This window comes from Xenopus laevis, chromosome 3L, assembly GCF_017654675.1.
Source record: "Xenopus laevis strain J_2021 chromosome 3L, Xenopus_laevis_v10.1, whole genome shotgun sequence".
Lineage (NCBI taxonomy): Eukaryota > Metazoa > Chordata > Amphibia > Anura > Pipidae > Xenopus > Xenopus laevis.
In genome coordinates, this window is record NC_054375.1 from 158798584 (window position 1) to 158816593 (window position 18010).

General features: G+C 43.1%; 1 protein-coding gene across 2 annotated transcripts in view; it reads right to left on the reverse strand.

Moving 5' to 3' along the window:
• Nucleotides 1-508: 508 nt before the first annotated feature.
• The window catches only part of LOC108711807 (acetylgalactosaminyl-O-glycosyl-glycoprotein beta-1,3-N-acetylglucosaminyltransferase), a 28922-nt gene continuing 11420 nt past the window's right edge, over nucleotides 509-18010 (reverse strand). For both annotated transcript variants that reach the window (XM_041587401.1, XM_018253870.2), the window contains exons 2-3: nucleotides 12896-13460; nucleotides 509-1350 (exon numbers count right to left, since the gene is read on the reverse strand). In XM_041587401.1, the coding sequence (XP_041443335.1) occupies nucleotides 893-1350; nucleotides 12896-13427 (990 nt within the window). In that variant the 5' untranslated portion in view covers nucleotides 13428-13460 and the 3' untranslated portion in view covers nucleotides 509-892. The remainder of the gene's footprint in view (nucleotides 1351-12895; nucleotides 13461-18010) is intronic.

Consider the following 18010-nt stretch of genomic DNA (forward strand, 5'->3'; position numbering starts at 1 on the left):
ATGGATAGAAGATTGGAAACCCTACTCAATTGATCAAAATTTGGCTGATAAATGAAACAATTTCATTGGAATGTGCGTGCCTGCTAGATTGCAACTTGTGCCACACACTCATGTGGAAGCAATCAAATCGCATTCTTCTTGGTAAATCAAATGCAAGCTGCAGCACCCTCAATTCCTGTGCATTTATGGTGGGCAGTCAATAATAGTAGTAGTAAAAGTTACAGCCCCATTGGTGAGACCCGCTAAGGGAACACTGGCATAACCACCAGGTCGGACAGTAAATCCGGGGTTGGGGCAATGTGTGCCTTTGCCTGTAAATTAGAGCCCGCTGAAAGGGCACATAGACTTTCACCACAAGCTGCAAAGGGGGTAAGTACCTTTTGGAACAGAATCTATCTACCCCCAATTTGGCATCCATTTCAGAGCTTGAGTTGCACTTGTGCTTGTAAATGAGCCTCTATGCTTGCTACGTGTTTCTTATGATACGTCTATTGCCTTTATACAGTTCAACATATCAATATTGTTTTATTGGTTTAACCGTACTACCACATTGGCACATGAACGAAGTAGGACATGAATGGCATTTAAAGCAGGGCAATTCATAAAGGCGTTTGTAAATGAGCCTTTTGTTTTCTACTTCTTTATTATGATGTATCTATTGCCTTTAAACAGTTAGTTTCACATATCAATATTGTTTTATTGCTTTAACCTTGCCACCACATTGGCACATGAACTATATATATATATATATATATACACACTTGCACCCAGCACTTTGCTATTTTTTAAAGCAAGCTTGCCTGTATAACTTGCTAGAAGAAGTAGACCAGGTGTAAAGGTTACTCTTAGTTATGTAAATAGCACCTACTCTTATATATTCTTCATGGACATGTTACCTTCTGCTTTGCCCACCCTGGCACTGTGCTCTCTGCACCTCTGTCCATATTTGAATGAGACGCTCAGGCTCTATCCCATGTACCACCAGGGCCTCTTGGTACTTGCACGCATTAAATGTCAGCCCAAGTACATAGAATCGACTGTCGTGTCTGTATGTCAAGTTGGCTGCCAATACTAGGAACCCAAAGTACACATCATCCAATGGGAAAACTGGGATCTTCTGAGCAGCCTCATGGAGGTACTTCACAGATGTTCCTGGGAAGAGAAAGCCTCCTCCAGATAGGAAAGAGGGGTATTTGTCATTGGGGTACAATGTTTTGGAGATGGCGTACTTCGTAAAGCGAAAGACTTCATAGTTAGCACAGAGATTGCCGTGAAGGGTGAGAGGGGAGGAGCCATGCTCTTTGACATAACGAACAACAGTCCTTGGGTTCACATACTCATCATCGTCACCTGTGTAAGTGTGAAAATGAAATCAATTAGTAAATAAAATGATAATGTAAGATATGGGAAGAAATAACAGAATATAATGGATATGATATGTTAGCTGAGCATGCTGGGAAGTCAGTAGTAGAGGGGACTTGCCACAGTCATTGCACCCAGTTTACTTCCTAATACCTTTTGTTCTTGTAACGTTGCTGTCCTGACCCTGCTATAGATGCCCCGAAGTGTATAAGACCAATACTTTTGACTATGAAAATACCACCACAATTCTTTTTTATTATTTCTTTTTTATTATTTTTTTCCTTACAACATACTACAAGCTAGGAGGCATGCAGAGCCGTCTCCCAACGATAATGACTGTTCTCTCCTTGCTGGCTTTTTGCAACAAGTGGAACATTGTCCACAAGTCCCATGGATGTAATAGCGGTTCCCTCCTTACTTGCATATAGCAGTAAGTGAAACAGAGACTCCAGATACCATGGACTCACAATGTTTAGCCTTCTCCCTCCTTGCTGGCATTTTGCAGCAAGTGGACTGGCTCAGAACAGCCCAGTACCCGGGTTTAACTTGAAATTGGGTTAGGGACACACCCACTAAATATGGCATAGTATGGGGAATGCCAGATGCACACAGAGAGGTATGCTGAGTACAGGCTCCTTTATATCTGATATAAGCTTATTTCTAAACTTTCCAAACAAACTACCTTGCCGACTGAAGAAGCGGCCTTTAGAGATACTATGGATAAGAAGTTAGAGTCGTCCTTAAAGAGGGTTTATACTCAAACAGCAGCAATCCTGAGACCTGCGGCTGCAGGCCTTGCCCGCACAGCTAGACAATGGGCGCAAGAAATGGGTCAGAGCCCACCTGCTTCAGCTCAGGATTTAGCCGGGGACATTGGTAGACTCACCACTACCCTGTCTTTTCTGGCGGATTCAGCACTTGAAATCATCCACATAGCGGCAAATTCTTCAGCCACTTCGGTGATAGCTAGAAGAGCCCTTTGGCTACGCCAATGGTCAGGAGACGCATCCTCTAAAAACAGACTATTGGGATTACGCTATACAGGAGAATCCTTGTCTGGCCCAGATCTCAAGCAAATTAAAACTGAGGTTACAGGAGGGAAAAGTACTTTTCTCCCACCAGGAAAGAAAGAGTGTCTAGACCAATGGAATCCAGGGAACAAAAGAATATCAGGCAGACATAGTTGGTCCACTCCTAACCGCAATTTTCATTCCTTCTGCTCTACCTCCTTTTGCGGCAATAGCACCGGACAAGGGGCAAAACGCAATAGACAGCAGTGGCATCAGCAGGTTAGGTTCAAAAAGCCTAACACCACAAAAAAACACCTCTGCCTGACTGTCCCCAAAGTCAAAGTAAACTTTATTGTCATCTCAGTAGTATATGAATACACAGTGAGACAAGACGACGTGGCTCCAGCTGGTACATATCATAAAAAGGCACTTAGAATACACAATAAATATGTAAACATTTGAAATGTGCAATATATTGGCAGAAATTGGATATATACATATATAAACCTTTAGAATTGTGCAATTCAATTCAGGTGTGTCTGGAATGCAGTGGGAGGGCAGGCAGTGAGTTGAGGAGTCTGATCGCTTGTGCAAAAAAAGCTTTTACACAGCCTGGTTGTTCAGGCTTTAATACAGCAAAAGTGGTGGGGTGCAGTATACCGCGACCACACACTACAAGGTCGCTGTACCCCACAAGAATCCCGCTTGCAAATCAATATTCTAGAACTGTGGGTGATAGTGCTGGCCCTTCAGGGCTGGTCCAACCTACTTCGGACCCTCCCAGTCAGGGTTCAGTCAGACAATACCACGGCAGTGGCTTATGTCAACAAACAAGGGGGTACCCGCAGCAAGTTGGCCATGCTAGAGGCCTCAAGAATCCTGAAGTGGGCAGAGGACCATGTCCCAACCATCTCGGCAGTGTACATACCCAGAGTACTCAACTGAAAAGCAGGCAAACGATAGACCAAGGAGAATGTAGTTTACATCACGAAATATTCTCCCAGATAACAAGAAAATAGGGACATAGACGTCTTGGCATCAAGACATAATTACATAGTCCCTTGTTACTGCTCCAGAACCATAGATCCAGGAGCAGCGTTCACGGACGCACTAGTGATACCCTGGAATTTTCATAAGGTTTACACATTTCCACCACTACCAATTCTACCCAGGATCTTCACCATGATCAAACAGGAAAGGGTGACCAAGATATTGATTGGGCCAACAGACTTTGGTATACAGATCTGGTCATGTCCATCTCAAGGCCTTGGAGACTTCTGCTATGGTCAGATCTCCTAATGCAGGGGCCAGTTCGACACCACAATCTGGCCATGCTACGTTTGATGGCCTGGCACTTGAAACCCAGCTGTGGGCCCAGAGGGGCTTCTCCCCGACGGCAATAGACATTCTCCTATGGGCACGTAAGGAGTCAACCACCAAAGCCTACAATAAGGTCTGGAGAACTTTTGTAAACTGGTAAACAAAAGACTTGGGAGGACAGCACAACACAGGTCATTACCGACTTCCTTGCTTCGGGAAGGGATTGGCACTAAGTACACTTAAAGGGCAGATTCATTCTTGTGACCTGAAATGGTTGACCCTAAAGATGGCCTTCCTTATTGCAATCACTTCTGCTAAAAGAGTGTCTAGTCATCCATAAGGACAAAGTAGTCCTTAGGACAGTTCCTGGTTTTCTTCCAAAGGTCAGTCTTCCATATCAATCAGGATATTTTTTTCCATCCTTTTGTCCTAATCCTACCAATGACAAGGAAAAACAACTAAACAACTAAACAAGCTGGATGTTGTACAAGCAATTACAATATACAAGACAAGAATGTCTAAATTACGATGATCAGATTAGAATATACAAGACAAGAATGTCTAAATTACGATGATCAGATGCTCTTATGGTCTCATATTCTGCGACACACAAAGGCTTAGGCGTATCCAAACGAATTATTGCCAAATGGCTAGTAGAGACAATCAACCAAGCCTACATTCTCAGCCAAAAACAGAAACCATTCAGAGTTATAGCTCACTCAACAAGGGCACAGAGTACCTCTTGGGCTCTCCAAAATTTGGCTACTCCAAAACAAATCTGCAGAGCAGCTGCATGGGCTTCACCCAACACTTTTATCAAGTTTTACCAGTTTTGGCTCCCACACCGGCCGTGTTTGGCCATAAAGTTTTACAAGCTGCAGTTGCAGAGAGGCATACTTAAATTGAATTGTGGGTAAAAAAAAAATCAGACCTTACAATACCCACCCAAATTATTACGGGACAGCTTTGGAACGTCCCATACGTCTGCACAGGAGGGCCGACTAGAGAAAAAGGGATTTATACTTATACGATAAATACTTTTCTAGTAGGCCTGAACTATCAGTGCAGTAAGTTCCACCCAGGCTGATTTTAGTATGGGTGATAGGAATATTTAGAGATAGTGAGACAGAGAATAGAGTCCTACTATTGTATCTTGACCTTCCTTCATATTTTGCCGTCTCATCATAACCTCACTGAGCTTTGCAACAGAACTGGGGAACAGAGGTGGAGCCAGCCTTTATATCCTGAGGGAGGGGCCAAGAGACCAATTCTTCTGCCCTGCCTCCAGAGGTGAACCTGGACATAACCCATATGTCTGCACTGACAGTTCAGGCCTACTAGAAAGGTATTTATCGGTCGTAAGTATAAATCCCTTTTTCATTATTTGCCCGAATTTCTGCAACTCTTAACTATCTGTCTAGTGGGTTAATGATAGGAGGTACAGAGCCCGTTACTGTTGACCCCAATAGATTCTTCCAGCAGATACAAGGACATCCACTAAGTTAAGCTTAGAAGAAAAAAAGACTACTTACTATTACTTACCAAGATTTTATTTTCCTGGCCATCCTCCCCATCAACGTGCCCTCCTTACTTAGTGGCTTATTAAAAATACTGGTTGGGGCCGGGAAGGGGAGAGCTTTATAGGTGTTAATTGATTAATTATCCTTCTGTCCAGGTTAAGGGGTCAGGGGAATAACCCATTTCTTCAGGTCCCCAGGCAGCACACCAAAGAGAGATAGGCCCTCCTCCTAGGGACAGGAAACAACATAAAAACACCCTCCCCTCCCACTGTTCCCCTGTGTTTTTGTTTCCTGTCCTAGGGACTAGGTAAGTATACAGGGGTCCAGCTGGATTCCTGATATATGCCCCCTGAGGGTGGGTAGGACAAGGTTTCCGTCCTGTAGACCGTTCACCCCTTGCTGTTGGTTCACGGTACTTATCCCCCTCTATCTATATCCCTCTCCCCCCTTGATCCTGCTCCAGCTGGGGCTGTGGGGGAAGGGGTGTTGGGGCTTGTCAGCAGTAGTTGTGCTGTGGTCCTGTGTATTATATTACTATGGAGAGGTACAGAGTCTGCTGACTCCTCTCTCTCCCTCCCCACTTGATCACACTTCAGTGCTGCAGGTAGTGGGTGCTGGGTCTGCTAAGTGTCTGTTACTTGCTCTAAGGCTGTAGGTGTCGTCAGTGCCGCCTCTCTCCTTCGTTCTTGTGCGGCATGGCGTAGGAGGTGAGTGGGGCGACACTGATTCACAGCCAAGTCTAGTTCTTCCGGGCAACGATCGATCTTCAGGATGCCTACCTTCATATTCCTATTTGGGAGGGACATCAACAGTTCCTGAGAATTGCCATCAGAGATGTGGCTCTGCCATTCGGTCTATCTTCGTCCCCTCACATTTTCACCAAATTGTTGGTTGTGGTGGAAGCTTTTCTGAGAAGCCAGAATATTCTGATCATCTGGATGATTGGTTACTGAAGGTGTCTTCCAGCAGTCTTCTTCTCAGTCATCTACAGAAGACAATTTCTTGTCTAGAGACATTGGGTTGGAAGATCAATTATCAGAAGTCAGATCTTGTTCCGTCTCAGAAGAAGCAGCTCCTGGGGGTCCTGCTGGACACGGAACAATGCCGTACTTACCTTCCTCAGCTGAGGAAGATCAGCCTGTGCAGGTCCTTGTTGAGTCTCTCTCAGCTGAGAGTAGTCTCGGTCAGGCAAGCCTTGTCAGCCTTGGGAACAATGGCGGCGACGATAGAAGTGGTACCTTGGGCCAGACTGCACATGAGGCCTCTTCAGAGAGCAATATTGAAAGTTTGGCACAGAGAGCTCTCTGGACAATACCATGGCGCTATACCCTCACGTGATACGCTCGCTCAGTTGGTGGAAAGACCAGAACTTATCCAGAGGTGTTCCATAGTTCACAGAGCAGTGGCTCATTCTCACCACCGATGCCAGCAGGCTAGGATGGGATGCAACCTTAAAACAGAGTGTTTGGCAAGGCACGTGGACTCCTCAGGAGGCGTCACATATTGCTTTTGTTCCTCAAATTCTGCAGTTCCTTCTGGAGGGGTTTCATATCGGTCCGAAACCAGCTACACTTAGGGTTCAAGTAGCAGCCCTAGGAGGAGTAAGGGGCATGGCTTTCGGGAGAATCTTCTTGTTAAGCAATTCATCAAAGCAACAAGTAGATTAAAACCTACTATTAGAGATGTTTGTCCACCATGGGATCTCAATCTTCTCGTCGGTCCAGTCAGAAGACCCATTTTGAGCCAATTTCTTCAATACAAATAAAGCTACTAACGCTAAAGAAATGGCGAAATACAAAGTCTTTCCATGGAGGATCCCTATCTTCAGATATTACCTGAAATGGTGGTAATGAGACTTCCACCCACATTTCTAAGGTGGCTTCTACTTTTCATTCATCACAGGAGATTGTGCTCCCTTCGTTTTTCCCGCATCCAGTGGGCGATAAAGAACGCAAGCTTCACAAGTTGGATGTTAGACAGTGCCTAGTTTACTATCTATCCAGATCAGCACAATTCAGGAAGTCAAATAACCTCTTCCTCAATTTTTCGGGTCCATCTAGACCCACAATTTCGAGATGGATCAAGCAAGTTATTGTTTTGGCTTATGAGTCTAGGAATCTTTCCCCTCCAGCCAGAATTAAACCGCATTCAACCAGAGCAGTGGCGGCAACTTGGGTGCATATAGCAGAGGCATCGGCAGACAAATTTGTAAAGCTGCAACATGGAGATCGACATCTTATAGAAAGGAAAATCAATTCATACTTCCCGAGATTTTCTTTTCCTGTACTTCACATGGCAGTGGGTACTATAGGGAAATGCCCTAGCAGTAAAAGGTTTTAGGGAGGGTCAGAAAAACACTTTTTTTTGAAGGTGTCAGTTCTTTGTAGGTAGATTTTTACACATCGAAGCACATCCAGGGTGTGCCATTTCTTTTCTTATGCAGTTTGAGGAGAAGGAAAAAAAGACAGGAATGATGATGTCCTGATTAACATGAAATTCTTATATGACCTTGGGTCGAAAATCATGAGGCAGTCTGAAGATCAGTTTGTCCTGATGAAAGATCATACAATTTTCAGAGATATCTAGTGCTTGAATTTCTCCCACTCTTCATGCTGTTGTTATTGCCAAGAGAAAGGTTAACTTCCAAGAAAGAAACTTAATTGGTACCGACTCCATCGGTTCGAAGGGAGATTGCGCGAGAGTCGGCAGAACAAGGTTCAAATTCCATGGTGGAATGGTGGATTTAATTTTTGGCTTTAATCATTTTAAGGCTTCAAAAAATCTCAACACTAAAGGAGTAGAAGACCAAGAAACTCCTGTTATAGCTGATAAGGCTGAGACTTGGTTCTTCAAGGTTGATGGGCTAAGTTGTTTTTCAAACCCAGCCTGTAGGAATTCAACAATTTCCTCTTCGGAAATGTTCTGAGAAGATCTACCCGTGGATTTGCACCACTCCCGCAACAGTATTTGGAATATTTGATAGAAGTGGAGGGTTTTCTTGAGGCTAACAAGCAATGAGTTTCAATTTGTCTGGATTGGGGTGAAACAATTGGCCCTTTTTCAGTAACTGAGGGTGAGCAGGAAGAAACAGGGGTTTGTTGACAGCCATCTGAAACCACTGTGGGAACCAGAACCTTCTCAGCCACCGAGGTAATATTATCAGAACTGAAGCCTTCTCTACCCATATCTTCTTGAGACATTTGGAGATCAATGGAAACGGAGGAAACGGGTAAGCCAATCGGAAATGCCAAGGAATGCTTAAGGCATCTATCTGTTCTGCCTGAAAGCACTGTACCTCGGTAATTTGGAATTGTGGCATGAGGCTATGAGGTCTATTTGATGTATTCCAAACTTCTTTATTAACATATTGAAGGTTTCTGGACACAGTTCCCATCTCCTCGGTGAAGTTGGACTCTGCTCAGTTGATCTGCGATCATGTTTATCGTCCATACCGCTGTAAGGTTGTCCTCTGCCCATAGTAGGATTTCCTCTGACTGCAGAGGTCTCTCATGAGCCATGGCCCACATCACTGCATCTAAACATGATGTGAGTTTCTCCAGAACCTTTTGACAGAACTGGGCTTAAGTGATTGGAAATTTGCAAATTTCCTGGACATGGTTCTGATTGTCTAGGATTCTGTTTGGAGGAAGACTGAACGACAAGGTTTTTATGTCGATAATGACTCCCAATAATTCTAGAGACTTGACTGGGATTAGATCGGATTTTGACCAGTTTATCATCCAGCCGTGATTCTGAAGTATTTCCAACACTAGTTGGGTGTCTGAGAATTTTCTGCAATGAATTGGCCTGTACCAGGATGTCATTGAGGTAAGCAAACACTTCTACACTTTGTAGCCTTAGAAGAGCTAATATCGATGTCAGTATTTTTGTAAAAGTTCTTGGTGCTGAGGTGCGCCAAAGGGTAGAGCCCTGTATTGGAATTGAAGGCCCGAGCCTTAGATTTCCAAGAGGAATGCTTCTAAAAAATTCTTGCCCTGACGATAAGATCTGGAATCCTTAAATGTTTTATTACCTCTGAAAGCTAGTCTTTTGTCCCTTTTATCTTCTGGCAGGAAGGATGATTTAGCAGCCAACTCTTTGGAGATAATGCTTTCCAGCTTGGGGCCAAATAAAAGGTCTCCTTCATAGGGTAAAGAGCATAGATTGTGCATAGAAGGCGTATCAGATAGCAGGTGCTTCAACCATAGTGACCTGCGGGCAGTGACAGAGAAACCCATGCTTCTGGCTGAAAGTTTGAGAATATCCAAGGAGGCTTCTGGACAAAAGTCATTGATGAGTTTAACTTCTTCAAAAGGAATTTAAAATATCTTATTTGCTAACCCGTCTTTGTAGTTCTTTAACATTAGTTATCCAGATTTTATTGGCTCTGGCTAATGAAGTGATAGCCACAGTGGGTTTACAAATTGCTCCCACAGCAGAGTAAATCTTTTTAAAGGCTGAATCTTGTCTTCTCTCCATGGGATCCCTAAGGGAGACCCCTCCATCAATAGGTAATGTGGTTCTACTTGCTACTCTAGTAATAAAGGCATTGACTTTGGGAGGAGTATCCCACAGCTTAACCTGATCATCCAGAAATGGATACATCTTTTTCATCTAAGGAGAGCTTTTTATCAGGAACCTGCCATTCCAACTTGATGGTAGATATTATTACATCATGCACTGGGAAAAAAATATTCTTCTTTTTTGATGACATGAGATCATGAGAACAGATTCAAAGTTTTCCTCATAGCAGATATGAGAGATTCAAGAAAAGATGTATCCTCATCAGAATCCACCTCTCCTTCGTGCGACTTGGGATAATTTTCTGAAGACAAAAAACTCAAAGATCAAACTGTATTAGGGCAGAGAAACACGCTGCTATTTCAGAAGATTAGTCGTCCAGCGACAAATCGATTCTTCTTCAGGTAACTAATCTCCCCAAATGCCTTCCCGCCTGGTAGAATGTAAGTCGCTGGTGGGATGGCACTCTGAATGCTTAGTTTTTCTGAAGTTGCCTCACCGGAGAACCGTAGCTTTCTAAATCTCTTTTGTTTTGAGTTTTCATGTATTTCCACCTCTGCAAAAAGATTTACAGCGCTAAATACCAAAAAACATTAACAATTCCTATTTTTCATAGTATATAAATTTATACCAGAAAAATATAAAATTTTACGCATGAAATTCCAACTTATTTGGAAAGCCTCATGTCTCTCAAATGTGCCAATACCAAATATGTATAGTTTTAGGAAGATTTAAGTTTTAAGACCGCAAAAACTCCCTGCATTAGGTTACCGAATTTTGAAAGCACGAAGGCAGAAAACGGCATACTTTAGATTCCAAGGCCATAAAAATCCTGAAACAGTAGTTTTACCCCAGAAAACCATATATTTTTTCCAAAATGGGTAACTATGTTTCTCTACTACTAACTACCAAACATCAAAGCTTGTCTGAACATAGCGTTTTTATACAAAGTTATTAAAATTCTGAAAAATCACTTCAAAGGTTTTAATTTTGCTGCACTGCATAGCCCACACTGAATTAGGTAATAAGAAAAAGCACCCTAAATATTATTGCCAGGGGTCCACTGAACAGTTTGATGCCCATTGTGCATAGGTTTACCAAAGTATCTGGAATTTAGAGACCCCAATATAAAGTTAGCACATCCAAATTTTGCAGGACTTCAACTACTGAAAAATCAATCCATTGACTGCATTTTTTGTGGGATAAAAACACAGAAATATATGTTTACCCCCAAAACTATATATTTTTGGAAAGTACACATTCTGCCGAATCTAAGATGGGTACTCATGCCTTTCTGCTCCAAACTACTTAGTCGCAAGGCTTTCCCAAAATTGGTGGTTTTGGTGAAATACCTGAAAATTGCCATAAAGCTTCAACTTTCCAGTATCATATCCCCCATGTATCATTAGGTACCAAAAAAAAGCACCCAAAATTTGATGCCCATTGTGCATAGGTTTACCAAAGTATCTTTTTGTTCATGGATCTGCAAGCACAAATTTTTCTGCAGTGGCACAAAAAAAATACAGTCAAGGTGTTGATTTTTCATTAGCTGGAGTGTATTTATTTACACAACCAACAATATCATATCAATGTTTCGGGGGGTACCAACTCCCTTCATCCTGATGAAGGGAGTTTGTACCCCCCAAAACGTTGATATGATATTGTTGGTGGTGTAAATAAATAAAAAGAAGGGGTGTATGCCCCACTGCAGAAAAATTTGTGTGCGGATCCATGAACAAAAAGATATTGTTACTGTGGGGGCCTCGCCGGGCTGACTGATGAGCAGCACCACTACTGCAGATTGAGTGAGTAAATTCTGGGTGTGCAGTGTATTTATAACATTACCAAAGTATCTGACATTTAGAGGCCCCAAAATGAAGTTAGCACATACAAATAGTCCTGTGGGTCCCTCCAGCTAACGAAAAATCAACACCTTGACTGCATTTTTTTGTGGGGTAAAAACACAGAAATATATGATAACCCCCCAAAACTACACATTCTACCGAATCTAAAATGGTTACCCATGCCTTTCTGCTCCAAACTACTGAGTAGCAAGGCTTTCCCAAAATTGGCAGTTTTGGTGAAATACCTGAAAATTGTCTCAAAGCTTCAACTTTCCAGCATCGTATCATCCATGTATCATTACCAGCATAAAGCATCCTAAATATGAACCCCAGGGGTCTACTAAACAAGTTCATGCTCAATATGTTTAGATTTACCCAACGATGTGGCATACAGAGACCCCCAAATCCAAATAGGGCATATGAATTTTCACGTAGAACACTCTGGCTACCACAATATAAGCACCCAGTATGTGTATTATGTGCTCTTAAACAGTATGGAGACCCTAGAAAACCATATATTTTCTGAAAGAAGACATTCAGACAAATCTAAAGCAGGTAATTACATCTTTCTACTGCAAACTACCAAACCGCAAAGCTAGGCTAAATATAACGCTTTTTGTGAAATTTTAGCATGGCCAAATAGGGTTTTACGGACAGAAATAAGCGATCGACACCTACGCAATGCTAAAAATGTGAAAAAATGGCTAAGCATGCAATAAAACGGCTAAAAATGTACCAAAATCACAAAAATGGCAATATAATCACTGAAAATACCATACAAAAGGTATTGTGCAGTGCAGTTAGTGAATATGCTATTCGCAATGGCAATAAAACAAAAGACACAAAATTGTGTAAGTGTGTGTGTACAATTGCCAGTCCTTTGTTGAGGAGAGGAAAAAGGATGGAAGTAGGGGGGGAAGCCTACATTTTATTAACTCATTTCCTGCCCTTCTTACGTCAGGAGGGATTAACCCTATAGTACCCACTGCCATGTGAAGTACTGGAAATACTGGAGGCTGATCTATTAACAAAGGTGCTAAATTGCACCAGTGTAGTTGTTAATAGCAACCAATAAGCAATCAGTTTAGCAGGCCACTAAAGGATGGAAAATGAAAGCAAAAATCTGATTGGTTGCTATGGATAACTGCAATGAGGCAATTTAGCACCTATATTCGTTAATAAGACCTATAAGTTATGGGGTCAGTGACTCTTCCCTTTATGGAATATAGGGATTCAGGGTCCATATACACTGTAGACATCTCACCTGTATAATGGGAACTAATATTAGATGAGTAAAGAATCAGGGTGTACTACTGACCTTTGAATATAAATTTCACCTCTGGGACCTCAGAATCCAGCCATTCCAAGAAGCATCGCTCTTTCAGAGACAAGTTGTGATGTCCTTCATTGAAGTCCCATTGGAGAATGTCCCCAAACTCTCGGCTCTCCAGAGCAACCAGTTCCATTTGCCCAGATACCTCTGTTTTGGCTATCAGAAAGATTGGTTTCACCCAGAATCCATCCACTTCTTCCTCCCGAGCCCAGGTTCTCCTCGCTGCCTGTCTTCTTGCAGTAGACCTGGGGTGGGATTTCATAGCCATCATAAGCACTGGTTTGGGGTTCCCCATCTTTTGTTGCCTATGTGGGGTGAGCTTGACTGAGCATTTATAGGTTTGAAGGTGGGGAAAATCAGATTGGAACTGGGACATGTTCAAGTGGTAAGTGTTTTGCCCATCACTGAGAGTGGCAGACTCCCTAGTCAAATAGTCGGGCATTACTGGTTCATGTTTTATTGGTTTGCGATAGAGGATCCCATTTCTGGTGACAAATATGACCAATGAAACCAACATGGCGCCAATCAGAGAGCGCCTACGCACAATGGCCTGTGAAGAGACAGCAAGTTTACTATTTTTTTGGGCCCTATTGATTGAAATTCTTCACCATCACCATCGCCTCCTCTTTCTCATTCTTCTAACCACCTTCTAATCACTTTACAACAGGACTTTTTGGCCACTTTGAAGCCCAGAGACCCCATTGAATAATACAGTCAATTATAACATCATTGTATCAACCCCAAATCGCACTCAAATTATCCTCTGGGCTTTACTGGCTTTCAGGAGTATCCATGTCAGGAAATGCCGGGAATCAAACTCTTTGTCTATTTGTTGAACTATAACTGCACCGTTCTCCTGAGCCACTGGGGTCCCTTAGAGTCAGTGTGGGTTTGTTATTATGATGGACTTGTGTTATCTTTCTGCTGCGGTCTTTCCCCTCCTTCCTTATTAACTTCAACTGTTGCAAATTAACAATCTTGCCCCTTTTATAAGCCTGTTACAAGCAACTCCCAGTTGTCATTAAGCTCCCCAGCCAGATTACCCTGGATTTCTTGTTCTTTGCTTTATTCCTAGATCCTAGTCTCTGAGTCCTCTCCCTGTTCCTGTACCCTAGTCCTGGTTCCCTCCCTGCTTCATGTGGATCTCCCAGTACTGACCTCAGCCTGCTCTCTGGACAGTCTCATTAACCCCTGCCTACTTTGTGTGACTCCCGAGACTGACCTTGGATTGCTCTCTGGATATTCTCATTAACCCCTGCCTACTTTGTGTGACTCCCGAGACTGACCTTGGATTGCTCTCTGGATATTCTCATTAACCCCTGCCTACTTTGTGTGACTCCCGAGACTGACCTTGGATTGCTCTCTGGATATTCTCATTAACCCCTGCCTACTTTGTGTGACTCCCGAGACTGACCCTGGATTGCTCTCTGGACAGTCTCATTAACCCCTGCCTACTTTGTGTGACTCCCGAGACTGACCCTGGATTGCTCTCTGGACAGTCTCATTAACCCCTGCCTACTTTGTGTGAACTCCCGAGACTGACCTTGGATTGCTCTCTGGACATTCTCATTAACCCCTGCCTACTTTGTGTGACTCCCGAGACTGACCTTGGATTGCTCTCTGGACATTCTCATTAACCCCTGCCTACTTTGTGTGAACTCCCGAGACTGACCCTGGATTGCTCTCTGGACAGTCTCATTAACCCCTGCCTACTTTGTGTGAACTCCCGAGACTGACCCTGGATTGCTCTCTGGACAGTCTCATTAACCCCTGCCTACTTTGTGTGACTCCCGAGACTGACCCTGGATTGCTCTCTGGACAGTCTCATTAACCCCTGCCTACTTTGTGTGAACTCCCGAGACTGACCTTGGATTGCTCTCTGGACAGTCTCATTAACCCCTGCCTACTTTGTGTGACTCCCGAGACTGACCTTGGATTGCTCTCTGGACATTCTCATTAACCCCTGCCTACTTTGTGTGACTCCCGAGACTGACCTTGGATTGCTCTCTGGACATTCTCATTAACCCCTGCCTACTTTGTGTGACTCCCGAGACTGACCCTGGATTGCTCTCTGGACAGTCTCATTAACCCCTGCCTACTTTGTGTGACTCCCGAGACTGACCCTGGATTGCTCTCTGGACAGTCTCATTAACCCCTGCCTACTTTGTGTGACTCCCGAGACTGACCCTGGATTGCTCTCTGGACAGTCTCATTAACCCCTGCCTACTTTGTGTGAACTCCCGAGACTGACCTTGGATTGCTCTCTGGACAGTCTCATTAACCCCTGCCTACTTTGTGTGAACTCCCGAGACTGACCCTGGATTGCTCTCTGGACAGTCTCATTAACCCTTGCCTACTTTGTGTGACTCCCGAGACTGACCCTGGATTGCTCTCTGGACAGTCTCATTAACCCCTGCCTACTTTGTGTGAACTCCCGAGACTGACCTTGGATTGCTCTCTGGACAGTCTCATTAACCCCTGCCTACTTTGTGTGAACTCCCGAGACTGACCCTGGATTGCTCTCTGGACAGTCTCATTAACCCCTGCCTACTTTGTGTGAACTCCCGAGACTGACCTTGGATTGCTCTCTGGACTTCACCTCTGGATTTCTGTCTGTCTAAACCTCAGTTTGTTTATCGGACCTTCGCTATTAGCTGCCTGTCCCAATGTTTGGATTGGACTTTGTTTTGCCTGCCAGTATCTCTGTTTATTCTGTTTATTCACTGGTTACTGTTTTGCACTTTGCTTCATTAAATCCTTACTTTTTCATGGCTTCCAAACTCCGTTGTCCTATTTATGGTTCTACACCTGATTATCCAGTATACAGACTCCCTTCTTCCTATCTCTCCTCAGTGACAGAACGTGACAATCTAAAACAGCAAATCAGCCCTAACTGGTTTCAGACAGGGCCTCCTTAAGGGTTATTATTATATTATTAACATGTATTTATTTAGCGCCAACATATTTCGCAGCGCTGTGTCCTAAAGAACATTCCACTGAAACATAAGCAACGCCAAGTGCGAGGGGAACATGAAGCACATTTTGCAGATAAAACTCCCACATGATATTTTATGTCAACAAAGTTCATTTTGGAACCATAACGCGCATAAATGATAGCAAAATGAGCTACATCTTTACAAAATAAGTTAGTCTCAATACAAAAATCAACAAGCGTGAACTCAACAAATATCTACAAGGCTGCAGGTCACACTTCTTGGGTTCATGCGTCTATGGGTCATGTCATGCTGTAACAGACAGCGCTCCTGAACTACAACACTCACCAAATAAAAATCTGATGCACAGGAGTGACATGTAATTATCCATAATGGAACACCTGCATCAGTAATTGGGGGGGGGGGGCGGTCACGGAGTTTTGGATCCCTATAGCATTATAAAACCTCATCTGAATGCAAAAATGATCAGATTAAATATGTATAGTTTCACCAGCACCCATGACATATCCCACAGGAGCCCAGCTGGAACAAACCTTAAGAGTAAGCAGAACTATAATAAACTGCACTCAACCCACAACTACACTGATTCTGTGTCTGTCCAATATGAATCAACTTCACTCAAACTTCACCCAAAAACAGATCTTTTTTTTAAGCATAATAAAAAAAAGAAATTCTAAGAAATGGTTCTATATCCATTCATTATATAGTTATTATTTTCTAGTAGTAGCAGAAGTCAGCTCTCCCCCCATTATTTCAGGAGTCAGAACCATGGAGAATAGAACCACCCAAATAAGGCTTTCAATGACCGTGTATTTACAAATCTTAATTTCAAATAAATATTGAATTACTGAAAATGTTTATCTATTGGAAAGTTGCTAAGAATTATAAATTTTTTCGGCAGCGACAAAGTAAAAAACAAAGTAAGAGAAGGGCACCCGTAGTGTAATCCAATAAAGATTTCAGCCGCAACCAGTCTCTGGGTGCTGCCTCTTCAAAAACGGATGGTCAAACGGGCAGATATCTATAAAACAAAGCAAGAGAAGGGCTCCCAAAGTGTATAAAAATGTATTAAAATAAAGCTGCACTTACAGGATTGTGGCATCAGCAGCTCACCAATCAGCAGCACAGAGGGTCGAGCCCAACGCATCTTTTCACTAATCAGTGACTTCCTCAGGTGTAAAGGTGGCCATAGACATAGAGATCCGCTCGTTTGGAGATGACACCAAATGAGCGGATCTCTCCCTGATATGCCCACATTAAAGTAAGTGATATGGGGCTGATCCGATCGTGGGCCCTAGGGCCCAACAAACTGATCATAATGCATCCGAAACGGCCAGTCGGAATGGCCGACCGCATAGATGCACAGAACCTGCCCGGTCGCCAGATATCGATCAGGGAAACACGTTGGATGACCCCACACACGGCCCAATAAACTGCCGACTGTCTGTCGGCAGCTTTTATCAGCCCATGTATGAGGGCCTCAAGTAACTTGCGAACAGTGAAGCGGTGTATATCTATAACAGATTGTTACTGATTACGATCATGTGCCCCTGAGGAAGTCACTAACTATCGATGACAACGCGTTGGGCTCAACCCTCTGCCCCACCCATCGACGAGCCACGGATGCCCAAAATCCCGTGAGTGCATCTTCATTCCAATAAAGACATTTTAAAAGGATTACACTTCTCCTACTTGGTTTTTCAGACATCTGCTGGTTTCCGAAGAGGCAGCACTCAGAGACTGGTTCCGGCTGAATATATTGGGACTTTTGAACTACACGAACTATAGACTGAACTTTTTTTTATTTGGGATTTTAAAGGGTTTCTGCTGGATTTGGGTATAATTTTCCTCAAGTCTAACAATAGCGCCCCCTTAACATAGAGAGATCTCCTTAACTATTTATATTTATAGTTTCTATATTTATAGTTTCTGCATATAGCGCAGTGTTAGTCCACCCATTCTTGGTACGATTAATGTCAATGAAAAATGTAATGGACTGTATATGTCATACTTAAAGTCACACAATTATGAATGGGAAGACACTGTGTAACTATGTATTAATTGGAACCTCCAGACCTTCATATAATTCATATAAAAAGGGCTTTGCCAATAATACACCTATTTCTAACTCAGGATAGGCTTCATT